Source organism: Phodopus roborovskii, unplaced genomic scaffold, assembly GCF_943737965.1.
Source record: "Phodopus roborovskii unplaced genomic scaffold, PHOROB, whole genome shotgun sequence".
Lineage (NCBI taxonomy): Eukaryota > Metazoa > Chordata > Mammalia > Rodentia > Cricetidae > Phodopus > Phodopus roborovskii.
Window position 1 is genome coordinate 1670650 of NW_026126585.1, and position 27679 is coordinate 1698328.

The following is a 27679-nucleotide window of genomic DNA, read 5'->3' on the forward strand; positions in this document are numbered from 1 at the left end:
GATTTCTTTTCTTCCCTGAGAAGGGGCTCTGAAAATATTCTAAACTTTTCTTTACTTCCTAATATTCTTGGCATTGTTCTTTATTGTAAAAATTCTGGTAAGAGTCTATAGTTGTCCTACCTAATTAATGCTATATATTCATGCATATTGTCTGGTAGACAAGAACTAGTAAGGTTCAGAAAGAATGTCTGACTTTTATTAAGCAAGTTATATTAGTGCATCTTACATTAAAAATAGCCAACACTTATGGCCATAAGAAGTTTTCCCATGATCTCCTTAATAAGTGCCTTCCCTGGGGATTAAAATGTAGTCTTTGGAGTGTCACTCTTTTATAGTTAATAAAAGCTGTTGCTTGATGTTTGTGTATATAGTCAAAAATATATGTGATTCACAGTGTATGAAAAGCGTAGTAGAGATGGGTATATACAATATGATTTTCCTTCCCTTTAGGATAATAAATTAAAAATAGAAAAACTTTTGTAACTAGACATGTCACACAAAATTGATATTTCTGTTCTTCTCCTGAGCCAGGTTTTAGTTATTTCTAATGTTTAGGCATTGCATGTTTCAGTATAAAGCTAAATTCAATAGTATGAATAGGTTCTGTTACTCATCCATTTTCTTCTGTTTTATGACAGGAGATAAAGGTGCTCGAATGGGTTTAGTTTTCCAATAGATTACTTAGAAATAAAATCTAGAGCATATTCAGTGAATCTTAACTTTTATTGTTATTTTAACTTCAGATTGTATAACACTGCAAAACAAAGTAAGAGCCAGCCTTTAGGGAGAATTTATATGCTGAATGCAGTATTCACTGAATGCTAAACATGATCCCTTCTATAAAACTTCAATTCTCACACATTATGAATGTGGATATCAAGGAAGTCTGATATTAAACACATAATTACTGTCGCACATGGACAATGGTAAATTAATAAGAATCTGAATCCAGTCTGCAGAGCTTCAGTGACCGATGAATTAGAGAAGACAGTGTTTACAGTGAGAACTATTGTAATGGTTAAAACTCATGCTTACAGATATTTATGACATGTACAGGAATGCTTACATGTTGAAATGAAAAAAGCCTGTGACATAAAGCATACAATATGATCTCCACATCTCCACTATATTATATGTGAGTAACATGTTTTTATTTGTTTGTTTTATAAATGAGTACCTTTGTGGTTAAGTTTAACTTTCTAGATTTGTACACAAATTTCTGAATTTATTATGTAGCACTTTTAGCAACAAAAATATTTAAGTGGTAGAATTGTTTATTCAGGCAACAATAGAAGTGAGCTAAGAAGTACATATTGATAAATGATGCCCAGATATATTTTGATTGATATTATCAGACAAATGAATCATCTCAAGGCTGCCAAGGTAGCTCAGAGGATAAAGATGCTTGCAACCAAGTCTGAGGACCTGAGTTCAATCCCTGAGGCCATATGGTAGAATGAAAGGAGCTATGCTTAAATGTTGTTCTCTGAGCATACATGTGCCCTGACATGCTGACAAACATACGGAGAGGACTTAGGGAAAGGAAAAAAGGGAGAGAAAGAGCAAATAAATTAAATAAATAAATGCAATTAAAATTTGATAAAATAGATAACGGAATCATGTAAAGCCCAATCTTACAACAAATGTGAACATTCATGCAAATGTGACAAGGTCATCAATGGAAAAGTTAAAATTATAGAATTCTTAGAAGAATCATAGATACATATTTTTACGTCTTTGAATCCACTAATTATTTCTCATGATTACCATAAAAACAGAAGAAATAAAAGGAAGAAAAGATAAATTAAGAATGTGGGAACTTTCTTTTCGAAAGATATACTGAAAACGAGGAGAAGAAAGGCCATAGAATGGGAGGATAAATTTGCAAATTATATTTTTATAAGGGATATATATTCAGAAGACAGAAAAATTGCAAATGAATGGCAACAAGAATAAAAGTCTCCAAAAGATTTGAATACGCAGTTACTCAAAATGACATAGAAATGAATGGTAATGATTTGAAAGAATGTTTAGCATGACTAGTCATTAGATATGAGCAAGTCAGATCCACAGTATGGCATCAATTCCCATATGGTAAGGTGTGTGCTATAAGATAGGTGTGCAATAACAGGTGTGTGAGAGTGCAGGAAGTAGAGCTCTTGTGCACTTCTGGTAAGGATGGAAAATATGCAACTGACTTTAAAAATCATTTTAGTAGTTCCTCAAGAGATAAAGCACGGGGCCAGCCAGCTGGTTCAGCACTCGTCTCTAACCAACCTTAGTGACCTGAGTTTTATTCCCAGTACTACACAGTGGTGATAGATCTAAAGAGAAAAGCCTCAAGTATCTCCAAAATATGGGAAGGCCCACTGATTTGGTCCTAAATGAAAGTCTAGGCTCAGCTCATTAGGACTCTAGGAGGATTTCTGGTAGACAGATCAAAGCTCACAGATGGCATTACTCGGGAACCTGTGGAAATGGGTTTCTACCTATCAGAAATGCCCAGTTCCCTTAACATTTGCTGGGGTTAGCTGAAAAAGCCCAAAGCTAACCTCATGCATGTACCTGCTATGCATTTCAAATCCTACAGTAGAATCCCAGCCCGCTGGCCCATCTCACTTCCGACATTATGCTACTTCCCAGACTATTCCAGATTACAAAACTGGCAAGCTCCCCCCGCCCCCCACTGCTGACCCCATCCCTTCTTCTCTTGCTAGTCTCTGCTATTTTATTCCACTTCTCTCTGTCACCCCTCCACCCCTGCAGGAGAGAGAACGCTGGCCCTGGATGATGCTATTTGCTTTTATTCCCTTCTGTTCCGGACTCTCTTCAGATTCCTTCGTCTGTCCTCAACCTCATACCTACAATCAATAAAACTGGGCTCCCCGTGGAGCAACCATTCCCATGGTTTCTCAGTGGTGCCATCAAGTACAGGTAGAAGAAGAGAAACAAAGTCAAGAAGGTTGTTGTTTGATGTGTACGGGACCACATGGCATGCATGTGCCCTAACCGCTTCACATGCTCATATAAATACATAAAATGGCGCACGAGTTTCAGTGGTAGTTTGGTAGTTTTCTTCAAGAGCATCAGGAAATTGAGAGTCCAGTGTCCACTGACTGGCCAACAGGCAAGCACAGTGAGGAGTATTCACGAAAATGCTTTGGCAATGGAAAGAAACATGCCATGACTTGGATGAAGTGACATCATCTAACGGGAGAAAGGAGATTCAAAGAAGCAGCATGCATTGGGGGGTCCTTCATGCGAGAGCTCCAGCCTAGGCAACCCCACAGAGACATAAAGAGGACTGGCTTCTCAGGGGGCAAAAGGCTGCTAGTGGCCATGAGAATTTGAGGTGACTGGCAAGGAAAAAAAATCTGAAGCTGGGTAAGGAAGCATATTTCTGGAAGCAGCAGGAAACAGGACAGTGTACACCTTAACAAGGGATTTCTTTCCATTTGAAATGTATCTAACTCAATGACTAACAATGAACAAATGTTTTAAAAAGCACAAAAAGCAAGACACTACCTATCTGGAGGAATATTTCTATCATATTTTTATTCAGTATAAAATATAAATGAGAACAAGCCCTAAAGCAGAATAGGAAACCAGATAATCAAAGGTGCCCAGCTCTGAGAGTGATTTGACTTTCATGTCACTTGGGCTGGAGAGATGGCTCCGTCTTCTTCCTATTCCACAGGACCTTAGTTTAGCACTTGGCACCCTTGTCAGTCAGCTAACAACCACCTGGATCCCCTGTCCCAAGGAATCTGGAAGTCTCTTCTGGTGTCCTTGGGCTCTGCACGGTGCACGCACACACACGCACACATGCAGGCACACACGCACGCGCGCACCATAAATACACCCAATCATGCACAAAAAATAAAAATAAATCTCTAAAAACAAAGCAAGAAAGCAGAGCCTGGCGGAAAGGAGCTGGGCTGCTGGTGACAAGACTGGGAAGGAGATTCTGGGATCCCCACTCCCCCTCTCTCAAATCTGCTTCCCAGAATCTGGGAGGAATAGATGTTTCTCTGCCATACTCACACTCACCTATGTCAACCATGTCTCAAACTCTAAGCCATTTCTTCCTTGTTATAGCACCATAAGGAACAGGACGTAGGTGTTTTGGCCCAGGACTGGGAAATGAGCACATGTTCTTAATTGCATCCCTGAGATCCCACACGTTTGAAAACCTCATCTCTGACAACATGGTGTTGTAATAAAAAGCAGGGGAGGACACCCCAGCAGGGAGCATTCTTCATTCAGGGTTCTCTCTTGACACATGGATCTCCTTTTTAGTCCCAAAACAACATTTCCAGGGGCAATTGTGAAGGCAAATATTTGGCTAAGAAGGACATCTTGCATGCAAGGAACCCTTTAATTTCACTGAAGAGGTAGACATTGGAAATGGTAGCTTAGGTAGGATCCTAAAAAGGCTAAGAAACATGCAGTTGCTTATTTAACTGATGGATCAAAATATAACACAGTATATTTTAACAGACGGGGGAGGGGCGACAGTTGTGGGAGTATTGACAAAGGAGATTGAATACAAATGTTGAAGAAAAAGGAACCTGTAACAATGAGGCTAAGGCTAGAGGATGGTTTAAGGGATATTTGAGTGATGTTGCTTGAGAGAGGCACCTAGGACCACCAATCAAGTTTTCCTTTCTCCATCAGGGGATTTTGACACAGATGCTACAGGATACTGTTCATATGCAATGGTGTCCTATCTGGTTCCCTGAATATGTGTGTGCTTCTTGTAATGATGGGACCACTCAAGGATGCCCTCTTAAACTTGCAGAAACTTTTAGCAGAGTTTTCCGAATGGGAAAACTGAGAACACTATTGTCTTCAAATTAGTTTAAATGTATTTGCTTATTCTTTAAGAATGTTATACACGCTGTCTTTGTTATTTTTTGGTACCTTGACACAGCAAGAGGGAGCTACCATTGAGAGAATTTCTCCATCAGACTGAACATTGGGCAAGCCTTTAGGAGCATTTTCTTGATTAATGAGTGATGTAGGAAGTCCCAGCCTGCTCTGGGAAGTGCTGGCCCTGGGCAAGTGGTCCTGGATTATCTCAGGAAGTGGACTGAGCAAACCATGGGGAACAAGCCAGTATACACTATTCCTTATGCTCACTGCTTCAGTTCCTGCCTCCAGGTTACTGCCTTGTCACCTGATGATAGACTGTCCTATAAGCCAGATAAGTTCTGTGCTTCCTAAGTTATTTTGGTCAGCGGTAGCACTTATCATAGCAAAAGAGAGTAAAATGAATCAGAAGTCAGGAGCAGGTTGATGCAGTGTTGCCAGGGGAAACATGAATATGCTGATTGGAGGAGGACAGTGGAATGCATTTGGTGCTTTGAGCTTGAAAGGCCATTGTGTGCTCAGAGTCTACTGGGGTATTCTGTATGAATTTGAACCTTATTGTTGAGAGCAAAGCAGATGATGGGGTCTTAGCCTATTAAGTTTCAGGGGGAAGAACAGACTCTATTGGGATTGTCCATGTAGTATGTTGTATTTAATATCTCTGAAGGTGAATCTTGTGCTTCACTGAGACACCAGATGCTGGTCAGGGAAGCTAGTGATCAGCTGTGATTAATAAGAGAGCAGCATCCCTGAGACGCAAAGTGCTTACTCAGGGTAGCACACAGAGCTGTGGGCGGGAGGGGCCAAGGCTACATTTCAAGCTGGCACCAAAGTTGAGAATATCTAAGAACCATCCAGAAGGTACTGTTTTAGGAAGTGTTGAACTACAGTTGTGACGGCGTTTTGGGGAGAAGTTTAAGCAGGGCATCATGAGAGGCCAATCGTGGTGGGATGGGCCTGGTTACAGCAGAAACCCCAGGGTTGGAGGGGTCATGAGTAGAAGCAGAATTTTGGTACCATGTGGTTGTGTCAGAGTCACAATAGAGATGCCAGGAAGCCATGTGTGAAGGTAGAGACCCCTCAAATTAGTGATGCCGGGATTGAGACAACAGTCATGGTAGGCAGTGTTTGCCGGATGGAGCTGAGCTGACTTAGGAAGGGGCAGAGCAGAGCCGGAGGAGTGGATCTAGCTAGGCTCTCAGGAGCACGGATCTTGAGTGGGTACCAGTGCCAAGCACTGAACTTTCACACTGTCTTTGTTTAGTTTGACTTTATTTGGTTGTAACTGTGCTCTGGTTCCCCATTTAAATGAGAAAAGATGTTACTTATTTTATAAATCAGAGGAAATGTCACTTTAGAGACTTTTAGAGAGTTCAGATATTTAAAGCAACTGAACTTTAAAAAAAATGTTTAAAAATTTAAAATCTGTGGGGCTTTCATAACTTGGAATGTTTTATATTGTGATGTTGATATTAATGTGAGATCTTAGAGACAAGCAAGAAAGGAAAGGATATGGTTTCATAGTAAGAGATTAGTGTGTCAAGTTGACAAGGGGGACACCTGTCCTGGAAAATTTTGTCGACTTGACCAAAGCCAGGGAAATCTGGGAAGAGGGAACTTGAATTAAGAAAAATGCCTCCATCAGATTGGCCTGTTGTCAAGTCTGTATGGGCATTTTCTTGATTAGTGATTAATGTGGGGTAGGATGCCATAGCCCACTATGGGCAGGGAAACCCCTAGGCAAGTGATCCGAGGTTGTACAAGGTCACAGGCTGAGCAACCCATGAGGGTAAGGTTGTCAGCAGCGCGGCTTCACAGATTTTACTTCATCTTCTGCCTCCAAGATCTGCCTGGATTCCTGCATTGCCTTCCACTAATCTTGAACTATAAACTCAGTAAATCCTTTCCTCTTCTAGTCATTTTGGTTATGGTATTTTCCATAACAATAGAAAGCAATCTAAGACATATATCAAATGTATTTTTATCACACCCCTCCAACTCCTTCCATCCTCACATATTTCCTCCTATGTAAATGCTATTTATTTATCACCCATTAAGTGCAGTTAATGGTGGCTTTATTGCCATGAATATAAGACCAAACAAGGGAGCATGGGCACAATAAAAGTGGCCATAGCCATAAAGAAAAAAAAAACTCTTCCCCACCTAATCAAACAATCAATTGTCAATAGGTTGTCATCTAGGGGCGGGGCCTCTTGAGTCCCTACAAATTCAGTGTTGGAACATTGACCAGATTGATTGCAAGTCGTGTGTAAGCAAGTAGAGCTCTTATGAGTTCATGAGCCCTTATCTACGAAGGTTTTAGAGCAAGCAAGATGGCTCAGTACTGAAAAGCACTTTCTACCATACCTCAGGACACCAGTGTGACCCATATGGTAGAATGAGAGGGTCAATGGCCACAAGTTGTCCTCCAACCTCCACAGGTGTGTTTTATCACATGCAGTTTCTCAACAAAATAAATAAGTACAATAGAAAACCTTTTTGTCTTCAGTGAAGAGCTATTTTTTGCTTATTCCAAGCTTTGATTCATGACTTAACACTCTCTTGGTCCTAAAGTTAGTTCCAATGTTTTATTTTCCCAAGGAGTTTATTATGTTTCCTAGAAATAACAAGCAAATCATCACAGCTATTTGGTGATGGTGCTTGATGGTGGAGCTTGACAAATGTTTTTAAAGGCTGAAGAGATGGCTCTGTTGTTCTGGTAATTAAGAGTTTCATTCTCAAAGTCCATGTTAAAAAAAAAATAACTAGTGCCAGGTGTTGGTGGCACACGCCTTTAGTCCCAGCACTCGGGAGGCAAAGGCAGGCAGATCTCTGTGAGTTCAAGGCCAGCCTGGTCTACAGAGCTACTTCCAGGACAGCCTCTAAGCAATACAGAGAAACCATGTCTCAAAAAACAATAATAATAACACAACAATAACAACTGGCATGGTGGTGGCTGTAATCACAAGCCTTGGGAGGCAGTATTCAGCAGATCTCTATAATTTGCTAGCCAGTCAGTCTGATTCACTGGAGAGTCTAGGACTCTCAAAATACTGGGTAGATGCCACCTGAAGCACATATGTCCATTTTTCCTATGGTTTACACCTTCATATATTCATACACATACATTATACATAGGAACACACACACACACCTAAAAGGAGAGTTTCTTCATGAATGGGCCCTGCATCAGGTAAAATATTTAAAAAATATTTCATTTCAATATTAAATATTCTTCTTTGAACATTGTTTACATTGGGTGCACAGCAAACTATTTTGTAAATAAAAGTTAAAAACTCTAGTAGTTTATAGTGAACAGTTTTTTTACTCATTAACATGCATTCTTTTTTTAAAAAAATTAAAGATGGCTTATGTGTTTCTGTAGCTCCTTTTTCAGCTGTGGGGTCTTTTGATACATTTTCTAATTGAGGTACTGGACCTCAAAATTTTAGTAAATGGTCCGTTTCTGGTCTTCAGCTGTTTCTTAGGCCTGGATGATGTGCCTATTTTCGACAATGACCAAACACAACTGCACTGCTAGCAAGCACACAAGCCCAGTGCTAGGACAGAGGATATGATTATGTTGATGAGGTAAGCCGAGTCTAAATATGGGACAACTTGAGAGTACAAAGCCAGGCTTGAGGGCATGGAGAATGTTGGTTTGATCATTGCCACACGGAAGAAACGGTGTAGAATGCCTAAAGGCATTGGAACCATTGCTTTGACCATGCCATGTGGGTACCACAGCATACCAAGCAGAAGCAATGGTGTGAATTGCCTCAGGCGTGCTATTACTGGCTATGGGGTGTGTGTGCTACTGGACTGAACACAGCAGTGGCATGTGTGCACGGCTTACCTTTCTGACAGAAAGGTCCTTCAAATGGTGAGTTGGTACAGTCGCAGGAGTAGCCACTGTGCTTTTCCACACACTTGCCCCCGTTGTGGCAGTTGCTTCCGTAGCTGCTGCAGTGACCTGGGCAGCCAGGTCGAACTCCAGAGGTGACCTTGGCCCTCTCTTCCAGGTCCACTTTCTGCCCATTCAAGTGTAAAGAGCGGATGCATCCAAGAAACCCTTTCTGTCTTGATGATGTCCCTCCTGAGGGTGAAAAATAAGAGGGCAAACAAGAAAGGCATCAAAGCTGTATTTCAAAGCTGTAAGGAGTAGATCACAGAACCTCTGACCATCCCCTCTCCCAGGAGTCAGGCCACATCCTGCTGTGGGCTCTCTCTCTGGACAGAAGAGCAGAGCCTGCTGTAAACACGGAGCTCTTCTACTTCCCTTTGCAGTTGCAGACAAGGCCTGCTCCTTCCCTTCTGCCAGAAACCTAGAGGGGCTTATTTAACGCTGGATGCTAATGATGACATCCCACATGTAGATTGGGGCATTTGGTGTGGAACTCATCCCCATCTTCTTGAAAATCTGTAAGATCAAGATGCCTCCCTTTGGTTTTTTGGACCTAAGCGCTCCTCACTCTCATCTTTGAACCTATCTGGCTTTTGCTGTCTTGGTGCTATTACTCTATGGAGAGAGCTCATCTGCAGAGTAATTTCACCTCCTGTCAACCTGAACGTTGTGTTACTTAAGAGCAACATCTTTGTGATAGCCCTTAACTGGGGTGATGATGTCAGCCCTTCTGAACTTCTCTTTAAGATCTCAGTGAGAGAAAGGAATTTAAAGAAACTGGAAGTTGGGGCTGTGGATGTAATTGTTGGTAGAGTGCTTGCAAGGAATGCATGAATCCCTGAGTACAATTGTCAGCACCACTGAAAATATTAGCATGGCAGTGCACATAAAAATCTCAGCACTCAGGATGTGAAAGCTGGAGAATCAGAAGTTCAAGGTCATCTTTGACTACATTGCTTGTTGAAGGCCAGCTTGAGAACATGAGACTCTGTTTCAAAGAAATACATGCTGAAAGACACAGAGAGACACAGAGAGAGGTGGTGAGAAAGAGAGAGGACAAAACCTAAGAGACACAGAGCTCTTCTTAGATGCTTAAGAATGAAAGTTTACATGACCATGGTCTATGCACGTAAATAAAATAGGAATTTTTTTTTAAATTGCAGCCTGTAGTGTGTTTCTTTTGAAATAAAAGGGAGGGAGACCGATTGTGCCTTCTGGCAGATTTCAGAGAGCTGTCAGGAACACCAAAGTGACTAACCTGCAACATATTCCTTCATGCCTACATAGCACAGGACTGTGCCCTCAAAGAAGGAGAAACAGTATTGGGTTCACCTCCATGTCACTCACTCATTACCTGCATTAAGCTCTGAACTGTTTAAGATCAGCTATTCCATCGACCATTGCACTGTTTTATAGTAAAACTTACTGCGGATCATGGAGTATACCTGTGTAGAGTTACTGCTGCCCTCTGGGCCCTTCTCTTGAGTGTTTACCTACTGCCTAGACTCAGTAGGTCCATTATGTATTATCTGCTTATTGATCTTAGAGTTTATCTATAGAATGCTATTTAACAGATAAGATTTCTGCACTCAAATTGAGACTTGGGCTGTAATCTAACTCTTACAGAGAAACATATGGAGTGTGTCAGGAGAGGTTTCAATTACCCCCCCCCCCCCGTAGCATTGAGAAGATTTAAACTTTCTCACTGTTTCGTTCACAGAGAAAATCCAGCTCTTCCCAGTTGTAAGAGAAATGTGTGCTAAGAGACAAAAAAAAAAAAAAAAAAAAACTGGAAAGCACAGCTAAATCCCATTAGCCTGTATGCGCGCTGTGCTGAGAATTCTGGAAGATCCCAGAAGAGGCGGAGGCTCATTCTGATTTTAGAGAACAGGCATTTAGTGTCCAACCCTTGAGCTCAAGGTTATATCGTAGATGAATGGAGAGTGCGAACAAGTGCATGAGGTCTGCCTAATGTACTGGTGACAAATAGAAAGAGGAGGAGGAGGGAAGAAGTAAACAAGGGAGAAGGAGGAGCAGGAGAGGATGCTGAGGGTAGAAACTACACATCGATTACTGTCTGTGTTTAGAGGCTGCCTCAAATGAGATCATTCTTAATTAACAGCCTGTGCTCAAACTCTATTAAATTTGGTCTTGAAAGTAACTACACCTGCATGTATGCTTCTGAAAGAAGGTAAGATAGGCACTTGAAATTTGCCATTTTTTGGATAAGGAACATAAATGTAGACAGGGAAAACAAAATTGTAAATTGAGGCAGGAGAGATGGGTCAGTGAGTAACGAATATGCTTTTCTCACAGAGAAGTGAGTTTGATCCTGAGGGCCTGTGAAAAGGCTGGGTGATGTGACGCATGCCTATAATCACACTGTTGTAAGATGTGACAGGCAGATCTGTGAGGAACCATGATGTAGGTGCTTAGAAATACAACTTCCTTAATCCACCCAGGTAGGGAGATTTGAATGAGAGCGGCCTCCAGAAGATCTTGTTTGCAAACTTGCTCCCCAGTAGGTTGGTGAACACGTTTGGGTAGGATTAAGAGTGATTGCATTGCTGGAGAAGGAATACCACTTGGGACCTGCTTTGAGGTTTCAAAAGTGTATGATGTCCCAAATTAGGTCTCTGCCTCATGCTTATATATTAAGTCGCAGTGCCATGCCTGCCTGGTTGTTGCCATGGTTCCCATTATGACTGTCATGGACTCTACCCCTCTGTAACTAGGAGCACAATCGAAGCATTGTCTAGGTCATGGTGTGTTATCCCAGCAAAAGAAATGTAACTAAGATACCAGGTTACCAGATCAGTAAATACATGAGTCACTGCTTGAATTCAACAAATAAAAAAGAAGACACAAGACTAGTTTCTTATTCTGGAATAATGAAAAGAAAAAAAAAAAAACTTGACTTTGCTTCCAATTCTGATGAGAATGCAGGCCAAGAGGCCAAACCTCAATTGCACTGTCTTGTCTGTTTCAATTTCAGTGAGTAAGTCTCCTTTAACCACAGATAAATCAATGGCACATACAAGCCGATCACAAAGGAAGGCTCATTATTTCTTTTCTGGTGGTTATATGCAATAAAGAGGGGAGGATTTATGGAGTCTAACACTTGGTTCTGTTTCTTTTACTCTGTAGTCACTCCCCTTCGTGGATTTGAATAACTCTTCATATATCTTCTTAGTGTCATTTTTCTCCTAGCAGAGGTGGCAAATACAAGATCTATTGCACATTTTCTTGTGTGTGTGGCTTAGTCAACAAGTTTATAAATGAAGAGAGCATGGCTGGGGTGATTTCTCTGTTAAGAATGCTCCTCTCAGTGTAGACACATACAAACCTTAGTGCAATTTTCCCCAGACTGGAAGCTCATTCCCTTCCAGATGCTGACAGAGCACAATGACACAAAGTATTGTGCAATTGATTTGCACAGTAAACTAAAATTGTGCTTTTATCAGGTTGTGTGTCTTTTTTCCCAAAGGAGAAAAATCTGTAGAATAGACTGTTTTATTATAAGGAATGTGCACACTAGACTACATGTTGAATAATTTTAAGAAGATACATACCATCACAAAAATACACACATGTGCATACCATATATTTACACACACATAGAAACACACACACACACACATATGTATGTGTGTGTATATATATACATATAAATATGCATACACACAGGACACACAAACACATATCTACATGTACATGTATACAGAGACAACATAAGCACACATTTACATATTTATTTACATACACAGATTACATAAACACATGTACCTACATACATGCTCTTGCACACAGAGATAACACAAACATGCATACAGAAAAAAAGCACAAACATTTCTATATGTGTACCTGCAACACAACAGAGACCACACAAACAGGCACACAGAGAAAACTCAAACGCTTGTCTACACATACATGTATAAGCATACAGAGAGACACATTGTTTGAGGGCATGTTGTAAGAATCGGTTCTTTCCTTCTACCCTGTGGGTTCTGGGGATTAAACTTAGGTTGTCAGGCTTGGAAAGTGCCTGCATTTGCTGAGCATCTTTTCATACCAAATTTTCCAGTTTTAAAAAAGGAAAAAATACTTGCCAAATTCAAGTACACCTTCCAGTAAGAAACCAGATGCTAATTTACCTGCTTCCTTGCTGGCTTCTTTCCCAGGCTCCACCCAGCTTTAGCAGGTGCAGTTACTTTGCTTTCATTGCACACACATATTCAGCATTAATTCTAATTTGTTTTCCACTGTGCATTTTCCCCTGACTTATGTACAGTTGTTGGGTAGCTATTTTTCCAATTTATAACATCCCTTCCTAGAGATGATCATTAAGACCAAATGACATGAACAAAACCTGCACCATTAAAGAGCCCTTCCAAAAGGCTGTATGTAGTTGTTGGCTTTTACTTTTTGGGGGCCGCTACCTAGCTCACAAATAAATTCACGGAGACTTATTCTTACTTATAAATGCCCAGCTTTGACTTGACTTGTTTCTAGCCAGCTATTCTAACTTGAATTACCCCAATTTCTCTTTTAACTACATCTTTCATTCCTGGCTGGCTGGGTGCTGGGTGGCTAGGTGGCTGGCACCTGGAATCTTCTTCGCCATCTCCTTTATCATCCTTCCTGTTCTTCTCTTGAGCCCAGACTTCTCCTCTTATTTATTCTCTCTGCCTGGCATTCCCCCTACCCCCTCCTGCTTGGCTATAGGACCTTCTGCTCTTTAGTAAACCAATCAGGTGTTTTAGAGAGACAAAATAACATACATTTACAGAGTTAAACAAATGCAACATAAAGAAGACACCACATACTTGCATCATCAAGCAAATGTTCCACAGCATAAGTAAATATACTACATCTTAAACTAATATTCCACAACAGTTATATAACTTGTAACAATTGTTGGAACAAGATATTCTTGAACACTCTCCCTGCAAGATTCCTCTTGTATGTGTTTGGGAACCCTGAGGGATACAGCTTTTATGAGTTATCTTCCAGGCCAGAGTGAGCCGGCCAGAGTGATGCAGCTACCTGGGCGCCCCATGTTCCTGTGAGCAAACCTCATCTGTAACCATAACTGAAAGCATTAGATTCACTGTCTCAGTAAAACAGACTTTAGGGAAATTGCTTCTTTGGTTTGTGATCTTTGCCCTTTCTAGAGTGAATCGAAAGTCAGTTGTTCACTTCTCCAAGGGAAAATTCACACAACAGTTTATAATACTGAGTGAGAAAACATGGCTTTATCCTTAGAGTGATTTTCAGCCTTTCTGTACAGTCTGTATTAATCTGCAAGTTCCATGAGAATCAAACCATTTCCATCACCTCTATGTATACCCATTCCAGGCATGCTTAAGTTATACTACACATTTCACAAGTTCATCTACATCTCAATGAGAAAGGAAGTGGTGTTGCTACCCTCTGCACAGCTGAGAAATCCACTTAAGAAAGATCACCTTAGCCAGGGACAAGAGTCAGATAAACTTTGTATGGCAGAGTTAGGAGTGTGATCAGATCTGGTGACAGGCGACAACACTACAGAGAACTCCTAGCCCTGAATCTGGGAGCTGAACTATTATACTGAAAAATTGAGGATAATACCACAATCAAGAAAATCCACTTTCTATGCCAAGACATCCACACACATGCATTTGTCCATTAATCTTTGTGACAACAAAGAGCACTGGTTGAGTGGGGTAGCAAGAAGCTAGTTGGTATAGTAATTCTCATTTGGCCTTGGTGGACTAGTTAGGATTGTGGCTCCTTGGATTAAGTGAATCAAGCATTAATGCCAAGCCTGCCACAGAAAACCAATTGACAGATGTTCCCTGTTTCCAAAGAAGTGCTTTTATATATTTGCCCCCTCCAACAATGCACAAACCCAGGAGACTATATTTTCCCATGTTCTTCTTTTTAGCTCCTTTGCTGCCAACACTGAATGGGCCAAACACAGTTCCAATAAAAAAAATACAGAAATTTTTTCCTATTTGCATGCTTCATCTCATTATACCTCTTTTTTCTTCTCCTTTTCCTTTCTTCCTTTACCACATGTCTTCCTTCACTCCCCTCCCCTTCTCTTCTGTTTAGCTCTTTATCCCCTATGTGAATTACTTTGCCTAAAGCAAGTAAATAGCCTACTGAATCTTAACATCTGTCATGCTGGAGCTTAATTGTTAATATGGCATATCACGAATCCCATAAGGGATAAGCCTCCAGCATGTGTGGGATAGAGTTTTTAGAGTGGAAAAACTGAGGTAGGAAGACCCACCCTAAATGTGGGTGACACCCTGCCATTGGCTAATTTTCTGGACTGAATAAAAATGGTAGATAGATCTAAGCACCAGCATGCATTTCTCTGCTTCCTGACTAGAGTTACAATGTGACCAGCTGTTTCAATCACCTGTATGGAAGAAGTAAAGAAGCAGAAGGCAAGTCTCACAAGCTCATCTATACAAATGTCTACTGTACATCTGCAGCACATCTGGGAAGATGTCACTGGGAAAAGTGAGACTCTTCCCTTGCTGTGCTATGCACACAGGCATGAGGCATGCAGGGAGTAGTATATTTGTCAATCTTAATCTCCATTTCCGTTCTATGGCTAAACACCATCATATACTTATGCTAGGTATGTCTCTTCCAAGGTCTGTTTCAGTATGCTAACTCACAGCACAGCACAAGGATGATGACAACAGTTCGGACCTCCATTACTCATATAGCAGCTCAGAGGCATGTTATAGCAGCCAACACTTGTCAGACAAAGACAGCACGCTCAAAAGAGAAAAGGTAGGTAGCTACATCAGCCATATAAGGGGTTCACCAAGTGATCTTGACTGACCCAGTAATGCAGTGGAAAGTTATCAAGGAATATTCCTGATTCCAACATCATGACTCTATATTTATGTGTGACCACATATAAATATGCTAACACAGATGCAAATATACATTCATGCCATACACATATATGCATACATAAAACTCACAAAACAGAAATAATGAAACTATCAACAGTCATGATGTTGAGATTGCACTTCAGTTAAGGCTACATTCTGTAAAATTTCCCATCTTCTACCTAATCAATGCACTGGACAACATGGCTGTGTTTCAAATATCCCTAACGATCATGGTGACAAAACAGTGTTGAGTTACAATATTGATTCTGGAAATCCATCAAGCAATGAGTCATTGATCAACACTTTCCATGCTGTCACATTGAAATTACCAGGGCAATGCAGAAGGTGTGTCCTATTTCATAATATCTGCTGCATCTGTGTCTGGAGCACAGAAAGCACTCATGATCACAGCAGTGGTTCAGTGATCAAAATGCTGCTGGACTGTCTACTTTGATTAAAATTTTTTGCATGGATAGAGGTATCTGGACAGGCATATCCATACTGATACTTAAACAATGCTATACTCAACCTATCCCAGTCAAGACACGCAGTCCAATAATGGCATTTTCTGCTACCTGCCAAAGATAAGCAGATAATGGTTCCATATTTCTGAGTGATGGAGGACACAGTCTTTCATTTGGACTACTGTAACTGCTGGTTAGTTTTGCCAATCGAGAGATTCTTAGTGAGGTACTGTCTTGATGAGGCTGGCCTGTGAGCATGTCTTTGGGGGACAGTCTTGATTGAGTTAATTCATGTGTTAGGACCTAACACAAAGTTAGGTGGCACTATCTTTTTGCTTTAGGTACTGGGCTATGTAAAAGAAGAAGGGGTAAACTGAGAGTGAGCACGCATATATTCATTCTCTTTCTGTTCTTGACTGTGGATATAAAGAGTTGCTTCAAGTTCCTGCCTCTACTTTCTCTAGTAATAGATTCTAACCTGAAATTATAAACTGAATAATCCCTTTCTTCTCTGTTGTTTATGTTGGGAAATTTTATCCCAGCAATTGGACAGGAAACTAGAGCAAAAGCTAAGCAAAACATTCATGCATTCATTCACTGCATGGATAAATTACACAAAAATGGAAACTCTGGGGTTTCAATTGCCTTTAGCCAGACGACATTTGCAAACATACCTGTCACTGAAGACTAAATAGTGAAGCATAAATAATCAGGCAAAGATGACCTATACCATCATTTCCCCTTTTCAGTTTCATGAAGATGAACTCAATAAAGCACAGCTATTCTAAGATGGGACTCACTGGAGAGAAGCCTAACAGAGTGAGCATGTTCCTAACTTGACCTTGGCTACAACTCTATCAAGATGTTTCATCCAGACCCATCCACATGCTTTCACAACTCACTGCATTTGTGATCAATGTAAGTGTCTCTTGATAAAAATTTGGCACAAGGCACTGCTGCCTCTCTCCCCTTTTAAGTCATACAAAGTTCATCCCATCTCTGTTCTTGTGATAGTTGGGTAGCTAAGATCACATTAGCAAGAAAGAAAGAAAGAAAGAAAGGAAGGAAGGAAGGAAGGAAGGAAGGAAGGAAGACAATCCCCCATCTTCAGATTCTGCTTCAGCCAGAAAGATTCATAAATTAGACTTTCACATTGAGTATAATTTATGGAAATTGTAAACTACTTGAACTGATTCCACCAAAAAGAAAATACTAAATCTTGATGAGTAGCAAACTTCCTCCAAGAAATAAAATGTGATGCTTAAATAGAACAAAACCCTTAAAATAAATTTAAAATTTTCAGTAGTAAATCATATTACTTACAGGAGTTATTAATTAAGGAAAAGACCGGCAATCAAAAGCAGGTTTTAAATCACTTGATATTATACTCTACTGGATGTACAAAACACAGCTAATGAAGATACAGGTGTAGTGGGTGATAAAATGAAAAGTGGATGTTCTCAAGGTCTCGTATTTCTTTTAGCAAGTATATTTTCAGTGATATTATTTTCAGATATAGAAATTACATTATCCCACATATAATGGAAGCAAATACAAAATGCACATGAAATGTTTATGGAGTTTTATGGCTTGTGCTGAGCCATACAGTATTGTGTTGATATAAAATAGTGCAGACTGGTCTTATATCAGTACTAGACTATCATATCTAAAATAGCCACCCACCCCCACACACATCCACACATATACTCATACATGTAGATGCACAGGTATATGCACATAGTGCATACATGCACACATACATACACATATGATGCATGTCCACACTCATTCTCACACATACATACCTACACATAAGCACCTTGAAAAGCAGTGACTTTTCACAGTTCATATTTCCATCTCCACTATCAGATGAGGTTGCTTGAATAGAATTAAGTTCTCTGTGACTATTGATGGGTGAATATGATGGAGGGAGAAGGGAGGAAGAGATAGGGAAATAAAAGAAGGACCAAATGCAGTCCAAGGCCTTTGAATCTGTCCACTCCCACCATTGGTACTAGATAGCATTGGTGCCAGTGCTGAGGATCAAAGAGGCAATGAGTACCACCTTACACCAGTTGGGTCTTCTATTGCTGTGATAACAAGCAACTTGGAGAGGAACAGGTTTATTTTACTTACACTTCAATATCACAGTCAGTGAACAAATGAACTCAGGAGAAGAACTCGAGCAGGGCAAGAATCTGGAAGCAGGAGCTAATGTAGAGGCCAAACAGAAGCTGCCCACAGGTATGTTTTATATTGCTTGCTCAGCCTGAGGTCTTATAGAATCCTGAACCACAATCCCACGGGTGGCAGCATGCACCATAGCGAGTCCCCCTCAAGTGAACCACTAAGAAAATGCTCTACAGATGTCCCTAAAAGCCAATTATATGAAGACATTTTCTCAATTGAGAGTCTCTTTTTCAAGGGACCCTTGCTGGTGTCATGCTGACATAATACCAGCCAGCACACTCCGTATTTTTTTACTACTAAAATCTGAATTCCTTTGCTTTAGTCAAGCTATTTGATCATGCTGTTAACAATAGTTACCAGGAACGATGGACTGGTACCTCTGCCCATGCTGTAAATTTTTCTTTCAATGACTTAAAATGTAAAATTTTATAAATGTCTGAAAACTATATATATATATATATATACATATATATATATACACACACACACACATATATAGATAGATAGATAGAGATATAGATAGATAGATAGATAGGTGGTACTAAAACAGTCTGAGACAGTTTATTGTGATGAACGACAAAGCTAGAGTAAAACATTTTTTTCTTTGGTTTTTGAGGGAGGGTTTCCCTGTGTAACAGCCCTTAGCTGTCCTGGAACTACCTCTGTAGACAGACCAGGCTGGTCTTGAACTCATAGAGATCTTCCTGCCTCTGCCTCCTGAGAGACAGGATTAAAGGCATGCATCATCATCACCAAGCAGAATAAAACAATTTATAAAATTAAGCTTTTAGTTACAAAAAAACATATTTCATTTTCTAGTTATAAAATACTAGGAATTTTACTTGATCTAGGGCACAAAGCTATCTTGTAGGTATTAGCACAAGTATGCTCTATAATGTATCCTACCTACAAACAACTGGCTATTCAGCTGAAGTCGGAAATGGCCTTCCTCTGAAGTATCACGCGTGCTCTGTGGAAGGTTGTCCACCTGCAGGGACGTCTCCTTGAGGTTTCTCTCAGCCCGGATATAATGCCATTGGTTGTCATTCAGAGGAGAAAGAGATTGGACGAGAAGCTCAACAGGGCCGTTACCAACATCAATAGCGAATGTGACCTCAGAAGGAGCTGTAGCCAAACAAGAAAGAAGGATGAAAGCCATTGTCAGTGTGTTGCAGGCACAAGCACATTTGGGGTGTTTAGAGAAAGGGATTCTAAGCCTCTATTAATGTGGAGAAGACATTTCTGAACTCTTGAGCATTGGGATTACCATCAACAGTATTAACCTCTAAATACTATGAATGTAAGTGCTCTATGCTCTGCCCACTTCAGTTGTTCCTTGTTGTCCAATACAGCAGGGACTAGGGGCATATGTGCCTGTCTGACTCTGCTGAAACTCTGTGTTTCCTTGGTCTATGCTGGTTTTTTTTCCTATGTCCTACTGTACACAAGAGGTAGCTATCCATCTGTAAGATGCAGAGGATACCATCTCCTCAGAATAACCATTTGCCAAGATATTTAGTCAATAACGTGATCCAAAAACTCATATTTCCATATCTAAAAATGCCAAAATCAGTCAGAAGGCTCAATGGATAAGAACATATGTTGCTTTTGCAGAGAATCAGAGCTCAGTTCCTACCACTTAGATGATACACCATATAACTGCGTAAAACTTCAGCTCCAGCAATATTATGAAAAAAAATCTGCAGCCATTCATTAATAACACTGATGATATTAAAGGGATGGTGACAATGAAGATAGTAACTGTCCTGGCCATGGAGATGGTGGTAGTAATGACAATGACCATGATTGTAGTGATGCTACTGCTGATGGTAGGGATGGAATCTGGAAGAAGATTGTCGTTGAGATGGTAGTGATTGTGGTGGTGGTGATATTGATGGTATGAGTAGTCATCAGGATAGTGAGTCTTGTATTTAATTTAACTATCAATGGAATCTAGAACCACATGTGAGACAATCCTCCTGGCACAATTGTGCAGGCTTGTCTAGAATGGGTTCTGTGAGGTGAGAAGACCATCTAAGTGTGGGTAACACCATCCTATGGCTGTAATTATGAACCAAGTACAAAAAGGAGAATTGAGCATTACTGTTTTTCACTCTGTTTTCTGACTGCATGTACAATGTTATCTATTGCCTCAAACTCTTGTCATTATACCATTCCACCATGTTGAACTGCACCCTGAGACTATAATCCACAATAAATTCTTCTTTCTTTAAGTTGTTGTTATCAGGTATGTTGTTCCAGCAATAAGAGAAGAGGATACATTGGTGGTGTGGCTGGGTGGTAATGGTGGTGGTAGTAATGTTAATGGAGGTGATGGTGTCATTAACAGTGGTAGTGATAATAATCTCAATGATTATGCTTCTGACAGAGTAGGTAAGGACTATGGTAGTGATGGTGACAATAATAGAGCTTGTGGTAATGATGGTAGTATCACCAATATAGATTAACAGAAAGAATTAGAAGTGATTTCATGTAAAGCACAATGTATAGATTTTCTCACTGTGGTCCTCAAAACAGCTCAGAGAAAGGCATACATGACTTCAAGTATCAATACAAATAGTTCAGAAAACCAGTATCCCAGATAGTAATATCTGACTGTAAAGGCAAAGCTTCTTAACAGGTCCTTCTCTTAATTATCTGGTGTCATATGATGATTTTCTAAGTACAAACAAAGGAGCAGTTAGTTATGAAATGGGGGTGATGAGAAGGCAATCTCCTGGGTATCTCGAGCCTTCTCATGTAAGTCATGTTCTACTGCTTGGCACTAAATGGTTTTTACTCTCTTTCCCTCAACACAGGGAGTGGGCTATAGCTGCTCATGGCATAACTGCCACATCAGAAACCTTCAAGTTCAAATACCTTCTGAGACCATGGCCCCCAGGGTTTACATCTTAGCAGAAAACTGCCCTTGCACAAGAAGCACCACCATACACAACTCCAGGCAACTAAGGACAGACAGTTTTGCTTTCTCATGAGTTTTGTCCTTAAAGGTAAGCAGTAAGTCAATGACTGCAAACAACATCAATAAAGAATCTCCTGAAGAAGTTCTTTTTATCATACTTCCATTTTCTTATCTGAAAAGTGAGACTAAAAGTTAAGCTGGAAATCAGGTTATCTGCATGTTAATTTTGATGAAACTATTCAAACAATCCCTGATTCAAAATGGGTGCTCCTAAGTGATGGTTGCATTATTTCTGTATCATACGATTTCCCGATGCAGATAAAGATATTTTGTTTACAAATTCATGCGCTGGAAGAAAAAGTATTGACATGAACAGAGTAGGTGATAAACAACAAATGCAAAACAGAATTCTATGAGCATTTTCTCTTTCTACCTTTTTTCAGTTTTTGTTTCTTCTTTTGTTTTCTTCCTTTCTTCTTTCTTTCTTTCTTTCTTTCTTTCTTTCTTTCTTTCTTTCTTTCCACATACTCCTTATTTCCTCTTTTTTGTTGTGTTCATGTCCATGTATGTGCAGCTGTGTGTGTTTGTGTTATGTGTGATGGACATATTTGAGGGTAAATATGGAGGCTAGAGGTCAACCTCAGAGGCCATGACTCAAGCAGTTTCTTCTTGTCCTGGGGCTAATTGAGGAGCCTGGGCCGGTTGACAAGTCTGGTCCAGATATCATTATGTTTCTTTATGTGAAAAGTGTGATTACAAGTACATGTTCATCACACCTGATTTTTAATGTGTACTCTGAGGTTCAAACTCATGTTTATAAAACAAACACTTGACAACTAATCCATTCTTCCAGCCCTGATTTCTGTTTCTGCTTCAATTGATTTTAGATATATTATTTTATAGGTTTATTTTACCTGACTATATGTCTATGCATCACTAGTATGTCAGATATTGACAGAAGCCAGAAGAGGGTGGTAGATCTCTTGAAACTGGCATTACAGATGCATAGAATCATGACATAGATGGTGGTAACTGAACATGGGTCCTCTGTAAGAACAGCAATATTTATTAGCCATTAAACCATCTCTTTAGCCTCAGTTTCTTTTTCTTTCTTCCTTCCTTTATTTCTGTTTTCTTTCTGTCTCTTTTATTTTTAGTTGTGTTTTGAGACAGCATCTCTCTGTGTAGCCCTAGCGGTCCTAGAACTTGCTTCATAGAACAGTCTGGCCTTAGACTCACAGAGATCCACCTGCCTCTGCCTTCTCAGTGATGGGATTGAAGCTGTAAACCACCACTAGCCAGATCTATTTCTTATTTCTTATTCAGATCACTAGTTCTATCTTGAAAATCTGTCCATCTCAAAATCAAATATTTATTGAAAGATGACTGGTTTTCACATAGATCTCTTTATACATATGCAGGATGAAGATTCATGAGAGTACATGGGAGAAATATTAAAGATTTGAGTAAAATTCACCCTTAAAGGTTAGTCTTAAATGTAGTAGGTTACCACCAGGCAGCATATTCCTCAAAGTGAGTAAATGCTGTAGTCCTCTTTAGCTGTTCTTGTTTATATACTTGGGTGCTAGTATCCTTGTAAAAACCATATTTTGTGTTTTGTTTACTTCTTATCAATTAATTATCAAAGACCAAAAATATTTAAACCATTCCTCCTGGACAATAAAGAATGAGTAAAGTAATAGAAGCAATAACATTAATATTTATTAAGTGCATCACACAAGCCAGACATACTGCTAAGCATTTTCTATCCACTGAATTCAGTTGGGCCTCAATACAACCTTGCTATATGGAACTATTTCATCAGTGAGTTAACTGAGCACAAGCTGTCACAGTGGCTAGAAGAACTAAGACAAAGCCTCGGAATATACTTCTAGAGATTTTATTCTGTAACAATTCTTTATTGATTCTTTGGGAATTTCACGTCATGCACCCTAACCCCACTTACCTCACAGCCCCTCTATATCCACTCCTCGCTCCTTCAGACCCCTGCAAAAGGAATCCCCCCCCCTCAACGCAATTAAAAACAAAACAAACAACAGTAACAAAAACACCTTGAGTCTCCGTCTTTCCAATATCTCTTCATTCATCCTAGTGACACTGGGTGATGTTCTATGTCTCATTCTATACCCTTCTGTCTGATCAGCCCTAACCACAAAATGGTCATTGCAATGAGTCATTGCTGTGCTTCATGGCCTCTCGTACACCAGATCATTGAACTCTCACATCAGCCCTCTCCAATATCCTTCTGTGGCTCCGAGTCATAGGCTCCCATGATTATTGTTCTATAAGAACTGCCCCTTCACACATTCCAGCAGGTCATAGATGGAGTAGATGTTAGAGTTGGTCAACCCAAAGCCCAGGATGTGCATGTGGGTTGTAGCTGAACTGCTTGGTCTGGGTCACTGGGATGACCCCTCCCAGGTGAAATGCAGAGCTTGCTCTCCTAGGCTCACATTGTTGGAATCAGTTCTCCTATGCCCATGGTGAGGGGTGGGACAAGTACAGGGCCAAATACAGGGGCCAGCTCTCTCATGGGGAAGTGAGCCATCTCTCCTGCTGTAGTGTCCAGGTGCAGCTATCCCAGAGCCAGTGAGTGGGGAGACTTGCTCAGCATGTCCCTTAGATTTCAATTCATAGTTGCTATGAACTCCTGTGCCAACACAGGCTATGGACATCATCACAGACTCTACCTGCAGCAGAAACATGGATCCAGACATACTCCTTGGCAGCAACTCAGGCACAGACATCACTATGGCCCTAATGGCAGCATGGGCTATCCAAATCAATATGGCCCTGGTGGCAGCAAGGTCCTAGGATACAGACATGGTCTTAATTGGCTTCCCAGACCCTGGGGATTTGCACAGTGGTAACAGGAGACATGGATATTAACTCAGACCCTGGCTGCTGCTGGGCCATGGATCCTGACATGGCCCTAGGCATCAGCCAAGGGCCTGGATGACACTATAGTCCAATGTAGCAGCACAGGCTACTCAGATTGCTATGGCCACGGCTTCAGCAGAGCACTCAGATATGAACATGGCCTAGGCATCCATATGGCCTTTGCTTTTATTATTGGTAGAGGTTATATTTTTGACTCTTACCTCTAACCTCAAATACCATGTAGTCTAATGTAGTCTCCCATGGCCATCATGGCGAGATAACTAGACACAGCTGAATATTAAAAAAAATTAAATAAATAAAAAAAGAATGAGCAGATGGTACCATAAGCCAACAATAAGCCAACATAGACTTGACTCCAGACTTTCTGGCAGGACACAGAGGTAATCACATATTCTCATGGCCCTGGATAGGACATCGGGACCCAGTCATTCTCTACATCATTATGAACTTCCCACTTAAATGTCTCCCAAGGATATTTTCTCATGATTTGTTCCTTTGTTGTTCAATTCAAATCTAAGGGCCTTTGAGTAGTATTCATCAATCCAGATCTTGTTCCTAGGGAGTTAAGAGATGAACAAAACAGCCTGAGGTCACCATTCTCTTTGGCAAAATCACCAAAGGAAGACCTTGGTTGATGGAATACTTGACAAGTTTTCCAAGGATCAAAGAAGCCTAGGAAAGGCAACTGGATTTTCTTCCCCACATCAACAACAAGGACATGTCACTGTACCCCGTAGGGTATCCTTTAGTGTATACTTTCTACAGCTTTTCCCAACACACAGCTCAGAGATTCACAAAGAGGTATTAGGCATCTTCAACTCCTAGCCATGGTCAGGGATGAGAACAACACTACCCTGTCCTGGCCAACATATTATTCAATGGATATAACAGCCTTGGAATCTGTTGTTTGGATAGCAAAAGAGGAGAAATCTTTAAGGTTGACGCTGTGTTTTCTGAGTCAGTGCATCTGTTAAGGCACTTTTCCTTTCCAAGTGGTTGATCTCTTGTTATGTACACTTTAGCATGAAAAGTCCATCTGCTTAAACGGGCAATGTTACTGGATCCATTGCTATGATGCTATAATGGGTGAGGGTTGCAAAAGCTTGTTACAGCTTTCCCCTTCATAACAATAGTAACAACTACAATATTACTAATAAGTTCAGGCAATATGAGTCCTTATACTTTGCTGACTTTATGTTTAGTATTTTTATATTTTTTCAATCGGTAGAGGCTGAACCCAGGTCTTGTGTGTGCTAGCTAGTCCTTCAGTCTTTTACTGAACCAAATATATCCCCTTCTTAGGTCTTACACTTAAAAATATTTAATGCAAAAAGTTTGTGATTTACAAAGTAACATTTGACGGAATGGTGATAGTAAACATCAAACAATTACATTGCAGGTTTTATTTGTGGGGCTTTTTAAATAAATTTAGTGCTAAATTTCATTTTAAAAAAGTTCTATAGCCTGAAGGGCACAGCACACTGCTACAAAGTACAAACAAATTGGACACTGATCTGTAATTAGCACTCAATCCCTGATGATTATCTTGTGATAATGTAGCATAATATTGACTTTGAATTTAGTGAGTGAAAAGGCTGAAGGGCCTGACTTTTTATTAATTTTACATTGAATTATTACGTCCACACTATGGTTTGGTTGATATGCAACCGGCTTTTCAGGTTCTGTCCAAGTTAAATGTGAATTATTTTTATTTTACACCAAAATCACAAGAAATTCCCCCATTAGTAGCATGTGTCCTTGGGCAATTAGTGAAAAGTAACATTGAGACACCCTACCCCCTCCCGTGTGTAGTCTACAACTACAATAGAAACACTTAGCAAATCCCCCATGTGCCCGAGACCCACACAATTCCCTCCACTGGGCCCTTCTGCAAATGTTCTTGTCTTCTGTGGGGGAACTCTCAAATTTCCAATATCTGTGGATATGATGTTTGCTTCACTTTCAAGGGTATCTCATGAAGTTACATCACTGTGATACTGGTCAATCACCTCATTCAAACTATGGGAAAAGGTCTACTTAGACAAGGGTAGAGGAATGCTCAATGACAAGTTCAATCAAGCTGAGGTCATGAGCAGAGTAAGAGCAAGGCAGGGTACAGGTAATGGAGACCACTTAGTGTAAAGAATACAAAAGCAACAGCAAGAGCAGCTAAAATATGTTTAATGCTTATTTTTATTCATTTATCTGTATGTTTGTATATGCTTAATTATATGTGTGCTGGTATTCATATGAGGAGATGTGCTCATTCATGTGTGTACACATTCAAGGAGAGGCTAGATGACAATATTGGTGTTGCTCCTCAGGATTCCCCCCAACCCTTGTTTTCTAACACAACTGTCACTAGTTAAAAAGACGATCTTTATTTTCCCCAGACTGAGATTATAAGCACACACCACCAAGCCATATCTGGATTTTTATTTTTTACTTGAGTTCTGAGGATAATATCCAGGTTCAAATGCTTGCCAAGTAAGGACTAACTAATTGAGCTACAATATACTTGTTTTTTGTTTACTTGTTTGTGTTGTTTCATAATTATGATTAATTTGTAATCCTAAAGAACATTAATGATTTAACCTCCCCCACCAAATGCATGTATAAACACACACACCCTAAAGTCACTGTTAATTTTTAACTATACAGATGTTAAATAAGTTAAATAACTATTTTTGTAAATAAGTACAATTGATTATCACATAGTAATGATTATGTGCTAAAGAATGGTTAATACTCCAATTGCATTTTGATTGGATTTAAGACCCAATCTGTAAGATAAAAGTCATGCCTGCTGCTATTAACTAGACTAAGAACCTGTGGTCAGGTAGGTCGTAGGCCTTAGGGGAGGAACGGCTACTAGGACTATTTTTGTACCGTAATAAAAGTGTCAATTACACATAATGCAAAATGATATTCTATTCAATAAATTGTATTAAATCATACCTTTTAATAACCACTGAATATTGAATCACACTAACCCAATACAAAAAATCAACTGAAACAAAATAAAGTGTAATATATACTGTGAAAAGAAAAAAAATAAAGAATGGTTAATATGAAAAACTCCATGTACTTCACCAGCTCCGTGAGAAGCCAGGTTGGTGTGACTATTCAGAAGAGCAACAACGCAGATCGTTTTTCATCTGCATGTTCCCACCTCTGTCTCTGATATGAATCTAGCATGAATATGCACACAGTAACACACGTGTCAGACAAGAGCTGAAAGAGCCCCAGCCATTGCAAACCATTGATAGCTTCCTTCCGCTTCCACCCAACAAGAGACAAATCTGTGATGAACTCTGCATTAAAATATCTGATGGAAAGGTTTTTTTTTTCTTTGTTTACTTGGAAATGCTGAAATCACTAGAATTCATCCTGGTGTTATAATTTGGGGAGTTTATTATAAAAATGGTTGATTATATCAAACTTGTCCTTGTGTGGAAAAGTCTCCACAAACCTTTTATATATCTTTGAGTTTATATGAAAA

General features: G+C 40.0%; 1 protein-coding gene across 1 annotated transcript in view; it reads right to left on the minus strand.

Annotated features, from left to right (window-relative positions):
* LOC127236381 (contactin-associated protein like 5-1-like) overlaps positions 1 to 27679 on the minus strand; it is a 159895-nt gene that overhangs the window by 104010 nt on the left and 28206 nt on the right. The window contains exons 5-6 of the mRNA XM_051204006.1: positions 19239 to 19457; positions 8729 to 8968 (exon numbers count right to left, since the gene is read on the minus strand). Of these exons, the coding sequence (XP_051059963.1) occupies positions 8729 to 8968; positions 19239 to 19457 (459 nt within the window). The remainder of the gene's footprint in view (positions 1 to 8728; positions 8969 to 19238; positions 19458 to 27679) is intronic.